This window comes from Podarcis pityusensis (genome assembly GCF_964106645.2).
Source record: "Podarcis pityusensis genome assembly, chromosome: 2".
Classification (NCBI taxonomy): domain Eukaryota; kingdom Metazoa; phylum Chordata; class Lepidosauria; order Squamata; family Lacertidae; genus Podarcis; species Podarcis pityusensis.
In genome coordinates, this window is record NC_138029.1 from 83,919,073 (window position 1) to 83,936,433 (window position 17,361).

General features: G+C 39.5%; 1 protein-coding gene across 3 annotated transcripts in view; it reads left to right on the forward strand.

Annotated features, from left to right (window-relative positions):
* Positions 1–14,496, forward strand: part of CCDC66 (coiled-coil domain containing 66) — a 39,649-nt gene extending 25,153 nt beyond the window's left edge. For all 3 annotated transcript variants that reach the window (XM_080996730.1, XM_080996732.1, XM_080996731.1), the window contains 3 exons: positions 2,052–2,326; positions 2,705–2,826; positions 14,146–14,496. In XM_080996730.1, the coding sequence (XP_080852856.1) occupies positions 2,052–2,326; positions 2,705–2,826; positions 14,146–14,232 (484 nt within the window). In that variant the 3' untranslated portion in view covers positions 14,233–14,496. The remainder of the gene's footprint in view (positions 1–2,051; positions 2,327–2,704; positions 2,827–14,145) is intronic.
* The last annotated feature ends 2,865 nt before the right edge of the window (positions 14,497–17,361 follow it).

Sequence of the window (17,361 nt, forward strand, 5' to 3'; positions counted from 1 at the left end):
GTTGAAATTCAGGAGCATGCCCAGACCTACAAACCTGTTCTTTCAGGGGTAGTGCAAACCCTCTCAGAACAGGTCTTCCCTAGACACAGAAACCACCCAACAAGAGGAAAAGAAGCCTTCAAGCTACCCGTTAGTCATTTTTGTCCCCTTAAACAGCAGCTTAAACAGAAATTATTAGGAACACGCAGGTTCTAAAAGGATTCCAGAGAAAAGGTCAATTGGGAACTTTCAACTGGCTGGTTTCAAAACGTTGAGGAAGGATATTGTCTAAAATTCACAGGTGTCCATTAGGTATGGTCTTCCTCCACAGTGCAGATGCAGAGCAAAACAAAACAGATTTGGGTTCTCAAAAAACCGACCCCCCCAACCCACCCACCCAGTATCTTATTGGATCTCAGCATTCTGTGTGGGTATCTCTTCCAACACAGCATTCAGGTTATAGACTAAGTACTTAGTCAAAATACGTTCTCGGGTAGAGGCAGCCTTTGCAAAGTGTCCTGCAGCAAGTGCTGCCAACCAACCACCTGAGTAGGTCCAGCCTGTAGTAGAACTGTCGGCCTGAGCATCCAGGATGCCTCCTGCAAGGCAACCAGTTCATGGAACATTAGTTACCTAAGGTTCTGTCTTGTGGACATACAGGAGGAATCCAACCCCACGTATGCTATTCAGATGGCTGCAATGCAGCTTGTACAGTGGGAAAGCGTCTCAGAAGCTGGCTAGTTAGTCAAATGTTTGACCATCTGTCCCTGCCTGTCATATGTAGTGAGTGACTGGTGGTAGTGAGTTAACCCACTGTAGTGTAGATGCTTCATGCACACCCACCAGAAGGAATTTTCATGTCACCAATCTTTCTGCCACAACCATCTTGATTATGACTGTGATTCTATGCATGTCCAGAATCGATGTATATGAAAACATTATATGGCCATCTTCACTTTTTAGTTCTATAACAAATTCATCGCAAATGTATTTCGTGTTAAACTCTTCAGAATTCCCCTGAACAAGTTTGTTAAAATGTGTGTTTTTTCTTCCTATTTATCCAAGTGGGAAGTTTGCAATCCAAACCTGCCGTTGCTATGGCTGTGTGAATTGTCAAAGCTATTTGCAGCCCAACCAGTTAGGAGGGTGGTTTGGCGAACTGAGCCTAATACCTGTGCCAGCTTCGTGCTGGTGCAGCAATTGGGCCTGGATGGGGCTCAGTGCTGGCTGACAATGGCTGTGAGCCCAGGCTGGCTCAGCCCTGCCCTCAGAATGCTCCGTTTTGGGGTTCTCTGCTGGTGGGGATACTACACTTTTGGTGGGAGGAAGGGGGAGGTCTGTGCTGGTTGGAGGGAGGCTGAGTTATCAGAAACAAGCAGAGGATTGCCTCCACACAATCCAACATCCTCTCCCCCAAGTACAAGGGGATTTGGACTGCAGTCCAAGGTACCTTGTCCTATAAAAACAATGTCCCAAAGGAAACTTTTGCTTGTTAATAGTACGCCGCATGATCTGTTACCATCTCACTGGTGTCTCCCATATTTCATACAGTTGTACAGCAGCTCTCGCTTCATGGCTACTGATTCACCTTCCTATATGCAGCAACTATAAACATGTTTCTCCACCTTATTTTGCTGAATGTCTAGAAGCAACTGATGGAACTCTTTAATGGATTGATGTTCTAGCAAATCTGGCTGAATTTCACCCATTCTACCTCACAGGGTTGTGAGGATAAAAAGGGGATTATATATATGCCACCATATTAACTCCTTGGAGAAAAAGCAGGATATATTTGTATTAAGTAAAAATACTGGGTTTAGGCATTATTGCCCATGTGGTGGGCTGCTCAGGTAAGTTAAGGATTTAAGGGAGGAAATAAAGCTTTAAAAGGACTTGGCTCAGGTATACAACTAGCATCTCAGTTGTTTTGCTGAAGACAATTCAACAAACAAGAAAAAAAATAAGAATTCAGAACCTCCCATATGCACAACTTAATATTAACACTTTTTTAAAAATAAAAAAAGCTTTTTGCTTGCGAAACAGGTCTGAAGGTTATTGTTGTTTTAAAACAGATCTGAATCGCCACCCGTTCCAGCAGTTAAAAACCGATTGCCGCAGCAAATAAAGACTCCTGATTTCGAAGCTCATAATAGCAATGATGGAAGAGAGAAAAGTACCTATACAGATAAGCATCAGAGTGAAACACCACCTCAAAGTGCTGAAACTGAAAGGCCACCTTCTTCTCACTTTGTTCCTTATGTGCGAACAAATGAAGTGTATTACCTTGATCCAGATGCACCCATGACCAGGCCTTCAACACATGATCCACAATATCAGCAGCCAAACGGTACTACAATACAAAGTTAAAGAAATGCCTTTGATTAATGAATAGTATACCATTGCACAGAACTTAAATGTTTTTTTCAAAGAAGCCTTTGTTCTAATGAACAGCTTCTGGTACAAAACTGCAAAATAAAGTATTAATCCAATATAACATCTAAAATATTTGTGTAATAATAAAGATATCACGATGTACCAATGTATTTTAATTTCAAAATGTTGATGGAAAATGTCTTCTTTTAGAACCTTATATACATACTGCCTTCTTTCCAGATCCATTTGAAGTTAGAACCATCTTTAAACACTGAAAATATTAATCTTGCGCTAAAAAAAAGTAAGACTGGTTATTTTCAGTCCAGTTAATCTCATTTATATTTACTTTTAGATGCTTGCCATACACCACGACAGATTTTTAGCTCCGATCACATAAGGGACCCACTTTTTAATCCCAATGTGGTGAGAGACAGACAGCAGGCCATACTCAAAGGACTTTCAGAACTGCGACAGGTACTGTATTAGCTGGATTGATAATTTAGTTTGATAGGTATTCCATCTTTCATAAAGAAACAGTTCTTTTCTGAACCTCAACCTCTTAGTATCTGGTTGTCTTCACATTCTATTTGTATCCTCTTGGGAGGGAATTCTCATGTAATGGGGCCTATTCTATGGGTTAATTGGTATATTATTTCCTTTAGTTTTTATTATGTTTATTTTAAATAGCACTACCATTATTTATTAATTGGAACCTATCTAAAATCTAATTAATGGGCAATAAAATATAATGTCAGGTGTTGATCAGCTATCATGGGCATGCACGTTATTTTCTCATTCTATAGTAACTTTATGCGTACACACAAGAGCCTTTCTACATATTGCACAGAATTAGATGTAGAATTGTGGATTGTGCAGTTTTTTTCCCCACAGGTGGATAGATGATGAAATATTTTTGACATTGAAGAGGGTTTATAAAAAATTAGCTTCCCCAGAAACTGCAATTGAAAGTGGGTACAGTCCAGATATTTCCAGCACCTCATTCTGTGTAATATGTAGATTTGGCTTTGAGAACTTTCCACAATTCTTGTATCCAATTTATTTTTCAGTTGAACGTTTGACATGGTTATGAAATATACTGTTTCAGACACCCTAAATTTTACTTGGAAGAAAACATACTTTTGTTGCTTAAGTAGTAAATGAACAGTTTATTTTTAATGCATTTTTAACCTTCTGTTGGAAACCGCCCAGAGTGGCTGGGAAACCCAGCCAGATGGGCCGGGTAGGAATAAATTATTATTATTATTATTATTATTATTATTATTATTATTATTATTATTTTATTTATTAAATAAATGACAATGAAACTTACTTTGGTATTAGTTTGCTTGCAGCATCAGTAAATCAGTGGATGACTAATAACTGGCAATTTGCATGCTGGCTGCTGTAAGAGAGGGAATGGAAAATTATGCTGTGTATAAGTTGCTATTTTAAAAGATTTATATAGGTACATCTTTTCCACCAACATTTTGATTAATGCACAGCTGACAACTGAGTTGAACTGTTTCTTCCTCTCAGTCACATTATTTTTCTAAAATCATTTACTTACTTGATTTAGACCAGGGGTTGTGAACCTGGTCCCTACTGCCCACTAGTGGGCGTTTCAGGATTCTAGGTGGGCGGTAGGGGGTTCTACAGCACAAGCTGAATCCTCCTTCCATCGAGCACCGGTGGGCGATAAGGAAATTTTACCATGAAGAAAGATGCATTAGTGGGCAGTAGGTATAAAAAGGTTGACCACCCCTGATTTAGACCCTACCTTTCAGTCCAAGGTCCCCAAGTCATTTTTGAGGATTGTTCTGTCAAAGGTCCATACATTTAAAAGGACATGTGAAAAGTTTTTAATTTCCTTGTGAATTCACCATTTAGTATTCTAATGTTGACTACTGCCGTCAGGGAAGAAGCATTTGTGTGGTGATCTGAAGAGGACAACGATCAGTCCTGACAACTGCATAGCCCTTCTCTGTATATTTTAGACTTATATCCTGCCTTTTGACCAGAATGCCCAAAGTAGCTTGTAACATCCATAAAATGCAATTGTTACAAAAGCTTCTGATATAAAATACTATAAAACAGATGGAATGGGGGTGAACTCCTTAGAAATACTGAATTCATTACATCAATGGGTTGGATCCAGAGATTCCCCATCTTGAAATGGGGGAACTTAAATCCAGTGGAGGGGCTTTTGGTGATGCCCCCTTTCCTGAAAATCTGCTCCAGTGGGTTGGGGGATCCTCCAGGACAGCATGGCAGATGGCATGAGGACTGCTGGGGGAAGGAGGAACCAATGAATATCACCTCCCACTTTTGCCTACCAGAGCATTCAGTTAGTGGAGTTCCGCCAAGGACATGCCTGGATCCAACTTTATGATTCTGTATTACATTTATACTTTGATATATGCATCTTAGGCGGGAGCAATTTGTCCAGTTCTGATGCAATTCTGAATCCCATATAACATAATTACTAGTAAAAGGTAAAGGGACCTCTGACCATTAGGTCCAGTCGTGGCCGACTCTGGGGTTGCGGTGCTCATCTTGCTTTATTAGCCAAGGGAGCCGGCGTACACGTGGCCAGCATGACTAAGCTGCTTCTGGCGAACCAGAGCAGCGCACGGAAACGCCATTTTCCTTCCCGCTGGAGCGATACCTATTTATCTACTTGCACTTTGATGTGCTTTCGAACTGCTAGGTTGGCAGGAGCAGGGACCGAGCAACGGGAGCTCACCCCATCACGGGGATTCGAACCGCCGACCTTCTGTTCGGCAAGCCCTAGGCTCTGTGGTTTAACCCACAGTGCCACCCGCGTCCCAGCATAATTACTAGAGGTGACCATAAAAAGGTCATTGGATCCACTGTTGTAATTTTATTTAATTATTATTTGGATTTATATCCCACACATCACCCCATGGTCATAGGGATGGTTACATCGGTAGAGGTAAAAACAAATGAAAAACAATACATAAACATTAAATATTGAGAACCAACACACACATACATATATAGTCACATATTTTGTAAAACCTTTTTCTCTAAGACAAAGGAGTTGTGGAAGATTTAGAATTAAAATCTCAGTTTGTTCAAAGAATGAATATAGTGGTTCCATAATTTTGCATCAATTTTCCGTCCATCAGTAGATAGTAGCTGCATATGCCTGTTTTGTTACTGTTCTTGAGTAGTGAAATGAAATGTATATAGGAAGAAATATTATCCATCTTCTTTAACAATCATAAATCTTGCTTCAGATTGCATGAGCCACACTTCCTTAGTTTCATGGTTTACATACAGTAGTATTCAAGTTTTAGGAAACAATTCCTTTCTCTCCTGGTGGTGCAAAAATTGCAGGGCACCTTTTCCTCAGTGGAGTCTTTGAGCCAGTTTTTTTCTCTGAGAATCAAATAGTCCAACCTCATGTGACGGTTCTGATTGCTCTAACACAGGGGTTTCCACACTGTGGTCCACAGACTGGGTGTCCTGGAAGAGAAATGCAGGCAGGGTACACCTAGGAAGGAGGAAGATCACTCAATGTATCACTGAAGCTACAAAATTGCTTCTGTGCCCTCATCTAGGACACATATTCTTGGCCAGAGGAGCAAGTATAGTAGTTGCAGATCTCAGAACACACCAAGTTGACAGTGGAAGGGACAGGGTACAGAATGATTCCTGCAGCTCCCCAGAGAATGAAGAGATTGGTGGTGACATGTGACTCCTTACGAAGGGGTACAGAGGCAGCAGTGTTTGGAGGAATGACTGTTTCAGTTGTCTCTACACAAATACATGGAGTATGAGAAACAAGCGAGAAGAACTTGATCTCTGAATACAAGATGACAAATATGACCTAATAGGCATTACTAACACTTGGTGGAATGAAACTCATGACTGGAATGTAGGAATTGAGTGCAACTTGGGGAAAAAGTGATCAAACAGGAAGGGAGGAATAGCATTATATATAAAGGATGTGTACACTTGTGAAGAAATCTGTGACTTGAAGTATGGAAGGCAGATTGAGAGTATATGGATAACAATTGTAGGAGAGAAACGATAGTAACCTTACTATAGACCTCCAAACCACACTGAGGACCTGGATGATGCCTTCCTAGAGCAGATTAACAAACATTCAAAAAAGGAGAGATATAGTAGTCATGGGAGACTACAACTACCCCAATAAATCTGACAAGAATAAAAGGCACAACAAATTCCTCAGTTGTCTTGTTGTCAGTTTCCTTTCCCAGAAGGTGAAAGAAGCAACAAGGGGGTTCTCTTGGACCTAGTCCTCACCAACAGGGAGAAACTGATTTATTATACACAGACAAGGGAATTATTGGAGAACAAGTAAGGTCTCTGTGGACTGGCGGTGGGAAAATGTTGTCCCTGTCTTCAAACAGAGGAGAAGACCCAGGTAACTGTTGACCAGTCGGATTGACATTGATACCAGGAAAGGTCCTAGAACAGATAATTAAATATTCAATCTGTGAGCACTTAGGAAAAGATTGGAGAACTGGACCCAACTAACAAACTGAATTTCAATAGGGACAAATGTAAAGTTCTGTACTTAGACAGGAAGAACCTGCTGCACAAATAAAAGATGAAGGGACACCTGGCTTGCCTGTAGTACATGTGAAAAGGATCTAGGGATCTTAGTAGGCCACAAGCTTAGCATGAGTCAACAGTGTGATGCAGCAGGGGTGGGGAAGCTAATGCTATATTCTAGGCTGCATCAACAGAAATAGAGTGTCCAGATCAAGGGAAGTAATAGCCCTGCTCTATTCTACCTTGATCAGACCGCACTGGGAGAGTAATGTGTCACAGTTCTGGGCAGCACAATTTAAGGAAGATATTAACAAACTGGAACATGTGCAGAGGAGGGCAACCAAGATGTTCAAGGGTCTGGAAACCAAGCTTTATGAGGAATGGTTGAGGTGGTTGGGTATGTTTAGCCTGGAAAAGAGGAGATATGATAGCCATCTTCAAATATCCAAAGGAGAATGGAGCAATCTTGTTTTCTTCTGCTCTGGAGGAAAGGATCCAAACCAACGGATTCACGTTACAACAAAGGGGATTCTGACTAAACAGGAAGAGCTTTCTGATGGTAAACTCTATTGTCCTCCCTAACAGTAATAGAATCATTGAATCTTAAGAAGGGACCCAAGAGTCATCTAGTCCAACCACCTGCAATGCAGTCTTCCTTGTGCATTTTTTGTTTTGTTATTTTTTGTGCTATCAAGTACAAAGGCTATTTACCTCTGTTTCCTGTTTTGTACCCCTGACCTCATTCGCTCATCTCCTTTCCTAATGCCATTTAGCAGCATAGAAATATGCCTGTCTTCTTCTATCTCAAGTATGGATACCTAAGCCAGACAAATGTCCACCTCTACACAAAAAGACCACAGCAGAGAAAGAGTGCCACATGGGTAAAATGTTTCTAGAATAAAATGCGCTTCTTTCACTGATTTGGTACTTTTATATGAGGAGAGCAGTATAGACAAGATTATCTTTCCACTGCTTCAAAGCACTTGGGTTCAGAAGTTACTCTAGAGGCAATACAGTGGTACCTCGGGTTACATACACTTCAGGTTACAGACTCCGCTAACACAGAAATAGTAACTCGGGTTAAGAACTTTGCTTCAGGATGAGAACAGAAATTGTGCTCCAGTGGTGCGGCAGCAGCAGGAGGCTCCATTAGCTAAAGTGGTGCTTCAGGTTAAGAATGGACCTCCGGAACGAATTACCGTAAGTACTTAACCCGAGGTACCACTGTAGTTACACATTTGCTCACTTTGTCTAGTTCTTCATCTTGTGGTGGAAAGAGCCTCGCTATTATGGCAACCCTCACTTCTATACTGTAATAGAGCTGCAGGAGATGCTTGAATATAGTAGAAATAAATAACTAGAATGAGTTGGGAATTCAAGACATTTTGCTTCCTCTGAGAATGAATATGATGTGTCTGTCAGTTCCATATACAGAAGCTGCCTGGCCTGACAGTTAAGATTTTACACCAGCACTTGCGAAGGCTAGCTTAGGGGGCACACAGCAGACCACAGTGTGCACATAGCTCTGTTCTCCAGCACCACCCTCCATAAGAAGAGCCTGCTGGATCTGTCCAGGGGCCCATCTAGTCCAGTAGCCTGTTCTCACTGTGTCCAACCAGATGCCTGTGGGGAACCAGCTAGCTGAAGATGAGCACTTTGCTCTTCCAAGGCTTCCAGCAGAAGCATTGCTGCCATCATGGCTAGTACTGACTGATAGCCTTCTCCATGAATTTGTCAAATCCTCTTTAAAAGCCATCTAAGCTGGTGGCTATCAGTTCGCCCTGCGGGAGCAAGTTCTGAAGAAGTACTTTATCTACCCTGAATTTTCCAACATTTCGCTTTGAGGCGCACGAGTTCTTTAGTTATGAGGGAGAAAAACTTTTCTCTATGCACCTTTTCCACGCCATGCATAATTTTATAAACTTACACCAATACGTTACTCACCTTTTCTCTAAACTAAAAAGTAAAAAATGCTGCAAGCTTTCTTCATAGGGGAATCGTTTCAAACTCTATCATTTTGGTTGCCCTTTTCTGAATCTTTACCAACTCTACAATATCCTTTTTCAGATGTGACAACCAGAACTGTAAACAGTATTCCAAATACAGTCACACCATAGAGGTGTACAATGGCATGATGATGTCTGCAGTCTTATTTTCCGATTCCTTTCCTAACGATCCCTGGCATGGAATGTGCCTTTTTACACTCACCGCAAACTGGAACAGTATCTTCATTGAGCTATTATGAGCATTTATATGAAATTAAGATTTTTTTTGCTCTGACATGCATCACTTTTCACTTGTTTATATTGAACTGCATTTTCTATTTCACCACATTCAGTTGGGAGAGGGCTTTTTGAAGCTCTTTATAGTCTCTCTTAACAAATCTGAATAATTTAGTGTCATTAGCAAACTTTGCCACCTCACTGCTCTCCCCTAACTCTAAATTGTTTATGAACAAGTTAAAAAGCGTAGGTCCCATTACTGAACCTTGTCCACTGATTCCTATTCATTGCTTCCCAAAACTTAACTTCTTATCCTCAAGAGGACCTCTCCTCTTATTCCTTGATTTAGAAGCTTACTTGGGAGTCTTGCTTAAAGTACTTTGTTGAAAGCTTTTTGAAAGTGCAGGTACAGTTGTCAACTGGACCACCTTTATCTACATGCTTGTTGACACTCTGAAAGAACTCTAAGAAGTTCATAAGACAGAACTTGCCTTTGCAGAAACCAATGCTTCAATGCGGCTTGTTCTTCTATATGGTTGTTTATTTTATCTTTAACAATACTTTCCACCAGTTTTCCAGAACAGACATTAGGTTAACTGGCCTTCCATTCCCAGGATCACCGCTCCCCAAGATCCATTTTTTAAAACTGGTGTTACACTTGCTACTTTCCAGTCCACAGATACAGAGGCTGAACCAAGGGACAATTTACATATTTTTGTTAGAAGACCAGCAATTTCATATTTGGTCTTGGGGTGGATACCATGCGAGCCCAGCAATTTTGTTAGTTTTTATTTTGTCTATTAGGCCTAGTACTAGCAGCCTTAGTTCCCCAGATGCACCTCCTGCAAGGTTAGTTTGGGCACTGGGATCTGCCCTATATTTTCTGTCAGGAAGAAAGATGCAAAGAATTCATTCAGCAATCTCCTTATCCTCCTTTAGCATTCATTTGACTCCTTTGCCATTCAAAGGGAGTCGAATGACTGTTTTCCTCCACTGTTTCCTGTTATTTAAAGAACTTACTGTTGTTGGTTTTAATGGTCTTAGCAATATGTTCCTCAAATTCTTTCTCTCTTTTTAGCACCCCTTCCTGTGTGCTTGCACCTTTGTGTGCCAAAGTTTGTGTTCCTTTTTGTTCTCTTCAGTTATAGAAGACTTCAGGGTTTTTTTTTACAGAAGTCTTCTTGCTTCTTAGAGCCCACCATGTAGGTACAAGTCAATTGTTATAAAATCTCTTATTCCTTGATTCTGTGTTTTGCTTTACTGCTTTTTGGGGGGGAAATCTAGTTCATGTGCTTTCAAGTCTCGCTCTATTAGCTACCTTGTGGTTATGCTACTCACAATATGTTAACAATTGTTTTCACATCAGTGCAACTTAAATTGTGATTGCATAAATCTCTATGAACAGCAATATATACTTCTGTAAGGATTCTTCCAAAGAGTATTTTCTCTGCTCTCCACATGTTTTTAGGGTAGAAATTATAGTTTTTCCTTTTGGTCCTCTTTCCTACAGTGCCTGCGGCACTATAAGAAAACAGGGCAGGAGGTAGGATAGCACTTTGCTTACATTTTAACAGTAGGTAAAGTAGGTTGTAGTCAACATAGCAGTAGCGCTAATGTTCCATCAGTGCAACTTTCATCATGGAATGTTCTCTCCCTCTCCAGACGCACTACCTAAATCTACCATGGGTGTTCCCTCAAACCTCAAGCAGATTTGGAGATGGTATGGGGCACATATTGGGGGAAGACAGAGGGAAATCATAAGAATTGAAAGAATAAAAAACTGAAGCAACTTATTTCATATTAGGAGCTAATGTGCCCTTGAATTTATTCCCTAGTGAATTTAATATTTCAGTAATGTAATCAAGAGCATCAGAAATAATGTTCTGACAATAAGAGCTGCTCGATAGTGGAACAGTATCCTTTGGGAGGTGGTGGACTCTCCTTGGAAGTTTTAAAGAACAGTCTGGATGGCCATCTTTCATGTATGAGTTTGTTGCGATTCCTGCATTGCAAGGCGTTGGAGTAGATAACCCTCAGGGTTTCTTCCAACTCTGTAAGCCTATGATCATCAAAATTCTTAGGTTGACATGACAGACCAAATGGAAATATGTGTGCCTAATACAGGTTTGGCAAGCAGTATACAGCTGGCATGTGGGTTCTCTTCAAAATTTCCACGGTGGTGCATTTCAAGATAAAATTGATTGCAGCTTTTCTTAAACAAGTTTGTGTGTGAATTAGCTAAAACTTAGATTTTGTTGGATTTTTTCCTTAGTTGGTAGATCTTTCCAAATGTTTTAGGAGTCCTTTTGGTGGGTTACCAGCCAAATAGAACTACGTATAATGCAGCAAAGAGTTTGAGGGGCTAATTTCTAAGTAGGAAGAATGCCAATAGTTAGGTCTGAAATGAAGATTAAAGGTTATGCATTGTATTCTTGAACAGAGCTACGGATCTTATCAGTCCTTCAGAAGGTACAAGTTTTCATACTCTGCTGTGACCTTTAGTTCTTTAAAGAGTAATTACAGTGGTACCCCGGGTTACAGACTCCGCTAACCCAGAAATAGTACCTCGGGTTAAGAACTTCGCTTCAGGATGTGAACAGAAATTGTGCAGCGGCAGCAGGAGGCCCCATTAGCTAAAGTGGTACCTCAGGTTAAGAATAGTTTCAAGTTAAGAACGGACCTCCGGAACAAATTAAGTTCTTAACCCAAGGTACCGCTGTACAACAATATTCACTATCTAGTTCCTTCTGTACTTAGACAGAACAAATATTTCTAGATTGTTTAATCATGTTGTAGAATATCTTAACTGTAATTTTATCTTCTGTTGTGAAATATTTCCATGTTTTTATAGTGTAATTATCACTTTTGTACTTACAGCAAATCCTACTTAATTCTTTCCTCCTAGCTGTATTTATAATATAGTTGAAAAATGTAATGTGCTAATTATGGAAGTATGTAGTTAGAATATCTTAATCCAATTTACAAATTGGATTGTCAGAATTGTAAAGGCATTTGGACTGAGACATTTCAAGAAAACAAGGAGGAGCCTTATCACACTAAAACTAGTTGTGTGGATTTTATTGTTTTATATTTTTGTACACCACTTCGAGGCTTCTTTTATAGTCAAGCTGTATATAATTTTTATGAAATAAGTAAGATTTACGCTTGTACAAGACTTCCTTTCCATCTCCTCCCCTTCATCAAATATGCTTTGGAGGGTTCAAGTAGGTAACAAAATAAAACGGAAATGTGTTTAATATTGGATATCACTCAGAGAGATTAACCAGGGATTCTTATATGGAATTTATAGATGTGCTTGAGGGCAAATGTGGTTCAGTGGGTCAGGAACAATTTGCACAACTATCCTTGATCTAGCCCAGCCACTATGCTGTTTTAATCCTACCTTCTAGTTTTGCTTCTTGTTTTGGGCAGGGAAATTATATTTTGTTTTTGTGATGCTGTTCCGTTTGTATTTCCATTCCCCACATGCATTTTTGTTGAGTGGTAGTGGATAAGAGTAAGGCATGGTTTAGGAAATGGATGGACACAGACCAAAAGCACAATGGGTTAGATTCAGAGGGGCAAATAAAACCTATTTGACCCAGAGGTCTACATTACCCTTTGTATAAAGCTTTGTTGTGACAAGTAAAATGAAATCTAAAAGATGTCCATCCATTTGAACAACCTCTTGCACAAACAGAAGTATGTGAACTGTTTACTGTTATGAACAGAATATTGTTATTGCACTTATGTCCTGGTAGTAGGCTTTCCATTGGCATGTGGCAAGTATAATGGTAGACTAGATCAGATCCACAAGTGTCTTATTACATTAACTCTTGTACACATACCCTCTTCTTTCTCATGACAGTTCTTTGATCGAACTCAACTTGTTCCTTATCTGTAAAAATGAACATCAAGCTGGGTCTATTTTAGCTGTATCAGAAGCAGCTGAAGTATAGCATAGTAAAGGTAAAGGGACCGCTGAAAGTCCACTCGTACTTTTATTCAAATTCATAGAACAAGGAAAATATGTTCAATGATCTCCCATCCACTATCACACTGTAGCTCTTTTAGCTGTAATGGTGTGGTAGATCATACTGAATATAAAACTTAATATTTCAACTATTATACAACCAGCTTCCTTGGCTTGCGATAAGTGATTTCCCCCTTTTTATTTGAATCATAAAAGGAGTATTTCTATTGCATCCTGTTTGTTAGCTACCCATCTTAAACAAGGACACAACAAAAATGACTATAACTGTGCATGAACACTTTCTGTTGAACATATATATCTGCTCAAGGTGGGATTATACAGTGGTGCCTCGCAAGACGAAAAGAATCTGTTCCGCGAGTCTCTTCGTCTTGCAGTTTTTTTCATCTTGCAAAGCAAGCCCCTTAGCGGATTAGTGCTATTAGCAGCTTAGCGGATCAGCTGAAAAGCGGTTTAGCGGATCAGCTGATTAGCGGTTTAGCGGATCAGCTGTTAAGCGGCTTAGAATCAGCTGATAAGCGGCTTAGCGGCTTGGGAAAGGGGGGGGAGGAGGAAAAAAACCCCGCAGGAACTCGCAAGACATTTTCGTCTTGCGAAGCAAGCCCATAGAAAATTTGTTTTGCGAAGCACCTCCAAAACGGAAAACCCTTTCGTCTAGCTGGTTTTCTGTCTTGCGAGGCATTCGTCTTGTGGGGCACCACTGTATTACCAAGTCTCCCCCTCGAACAAATAGAGTTGTTTTACTACACTAAATTTTTATGTAGAAATTTGATTTCCATCTATGGAGTCTCAACATTTCAGAGGTTTCAGCAGTAGATAGTGCTTTCCCCTTCACTTTGAATAATTTTTAAAACCTGAAGCAGGAAACACAGTGAAGTGGTAAGTAAACAGGCAATAGCACAATTAGCTCAATACAGGCATGATTACAACTTCCATTAGACCTTGCTGTTTCTTTATCTACTGCTCTGTGTAGGTCAGTTGCTGCTCTATAGAACTAATTACAATGTCTATAAAAAGCTCACTTTGTCATTTCAGGGCCTCCTCCAGAAGCAGAAAGAATTGGAGACATGTTTTATTCCAAACATCATAAGCCAAGAGGATAATTTTATTTCACCATTTTAAAGAATTTGAAGTTCGATAAATGAATTTCTATTGTGTTGGCACTTTATACTTACTACTGTAATTATGAACATATTGGTAAAATGTGAACTTTTGTTCATTTGAAGATGCTTGAATAAGTGATTATACATTTTGGAAGAAAGATGTATGTAGCAGGAAACAATACTGTAGCACGTGCTTTTGTTTACATGGAATATTTGTGTAGCTAATTTAAATTTTGTGTGTCCACTTAGTAAGAGGAATAAATTATTAGGCATTTGAATGCCATGGCTGTGTATGTTGCATTTTGTTTTCTCTTTTGTGTTTAAGTAACGGTTTTGTAATACTGCTGGGTGATAAGTGAAATCAAATTTTAAAATAATTTTGGGTGAAAACAGATCCCTGTTAGCCAAAGTACCTCAAATATTAAAACACACAGCCGCTTACTACAGGCGTTGTGTCTAGAAGAGATCACAGTTAACTAAAGCAGACTATTATACCACAAATAAAAACAGCTATTATAAAGGTGTACATTATAGAAAAACTAAATGATGTTCTACTTTCGCACATTAACAGTGACTATAAGGAATGCTCATTGTGATTCTGAAGTTCCCGAATTAATTTGAGCCATGGTTCATTTCAATTTTTGTATTGAAGTAGACCATGCAAAATGATCTCATACCAATAAATAAATAAATCTGCACCTGCACCCAAAAATGTGTATTTGCAACTCACACACATTTAACTTGTGCATTCAGCTTTACACACTTACCAAAATTTAAAAAAATAAAAATAAAAGAGCACAAGAGGGGGATGGGAAGGGGTAGCTCTGGCAATCCCACCTGCCACTGCACCCAATTTGACTTTACACAATTTTGGCTTTCTGTGCTATTCCCAGAATGTAACCCTTGGGTAAGTTGTGTCACCTGTAGTGTACAGATATGTATGTCAATCTGAGCTAAACAACTGAATGTATATAAAAAGTTGCTTTTAAATGACTTGTTTTAATTTAGTGAATAAATAGCAGGGATGGTGTTGGGAGTGAGCAAGTTACTGGAGATCAGTAAAATGGCGTGTGGTTATGTAGCATACAGGATCCAAGATGTTCTGAAATTTGCCCAAATGAGACTAGATCAGTTTCAAAGTCTGCCAACAAAGCAGGCTTTTGGGAATTTCACTTAATAATTACTAAGAGGTGGTAGCCATCAAGGTTTGATTTTCAGAAAAGCTACTTTCACTACATTTGCTTGCCAATGTTCCTATAACACGTAGGACCAAGTTGTGCTCATAGCTAAATACATAGACAATATCAACTTTCTACTGAATACACTAAAGGCATATACTACTCATTACCAGATACAACCAAACCAAATGAAAGAGCAAGAAAAGCTGACAAGAAGTCCCTTCAATATTGAGCTACTGCAAAACAAGAGTTGCTACCATCAAGGGGACTTGTAAGCCTCATTTTCTCTGCACTGGGGGTAGCCAAAATGGTCCCCTCCAGAGGCTGTTTGATTATAACTCCCATCATTCTCAGCCAGCCTAGCTAATGGTTAGTGATACTGGGAGTTGTAGTCCAGCAACATCTGGAGATCGCTGCATTAGCTACCTCTGCTCTCCATCATTGCCATTGGAATTTCAAGTATTTTTTTCTGCAAAATCGCAAACACATTCCAAAGTTGTTAACATAAAACAATTTTTCCAACCTGCCTGCCTTTGCATACCTATCACAGTCATTTGGGGCCCACTAGAGAAACATTTATATCCCTCTTTTCTCCAAAGAATGCAAGGTAGCATACATAATTATTCCTCACCTCACTCAGGCCAGTAAATATATTAAATAATAAAACGCGCCAATGTACAAAATATCACAGCGACTCTACGAGGCAAGCTAGGCTGAGACAGCAATGAGTTCACCTGTGAGAGCTTCATAGATGTATGGATTTAAAGTGTTTCCATCAGCTCCTTAACCATTAGTACACAGTAGTTTTCTAATGCTTATAAAGCTTTCCTTCCAAACCGATGCAAAATATTCTTATTTCTACAAGTGATTATTCATATGCCTGTTTAGTGATCCCATAAAATGTAAAAACCAATACCTAAATAGACACACTCATTTATTTCATCTCAGAGTTCTGCTCTACTATGAAGATTTTTCCAAAACATATCCAAATTCTTTATGCTCTGCTCATCTCTTCTTCCCTTTCGCTCCTACACCCCTCTAGTCACTCTGCCATAACTTCTACAGCAAAATTCAGCTGCTACCCGCTATCTCTCTTAACATACTATGGATCCTCAGCTATAAACATCTTCCTAAATACCAGTTTAAACATAAGATGTCAAATGTTTCACCTTTCCCACTATCTTTCAGGCCATTCCACTTGAATCTTCCACCCTTGTGTCCAAATCTAAGATTTAGCCAGTAATGTTTGCTTTGCTCCACCCAACATATAAATATGTCTCCAAGGTTTTTTATCTTAACTACTAATTTAAAATTATAAAATCTGCTACTATTCCAGCATTCCATTCAAGTAAATATATAGCTTACTTTACTTTCAGTTGTTTAGATTCTTTTTGTTTTTATTGAACACCACTTCAGGTGACATTTTACGGTAGCTAACGTGGCATATAATTCAAAACATGGTCTGCTAAAAAATGCACACTGACGGTACAATATTGCATTATAAGCATCACAATATGTTGCAGATGTCACACGTCTGAGGGGGAAGAGTCAATTTCATATACCACATAGAGTGCGAAGTTCTTATATACAGCATCTTATGATGCCTGTAACTACATCTCACAGCCTTGGAACCTTAAGACAAAATCTCGTTGCAAATTCAGGGGCACAGGATCACATATCGAGGCAAACTACACAAAAAGATTACACCATAAAGGCTGCAACTCCATGCAGAATATATTCTTAAAACCATTTATTCCAGTGCACTCCTAAACCTACACTCACTACAGTACTTTTCTGCAACTGAGATTACTTTAAATACTGGTAAGGGGGGAAATGAGCTTTGGGCTTCAAATAGCAAATCTAACATATGTCATACCTTTCAGATTACTATAGACTTGATAGAGGAAGATCGCCCAAATGCTGTTTCCTGGAAACAGATGGTAAGACAAAATGCAACTTGATACTAGGTC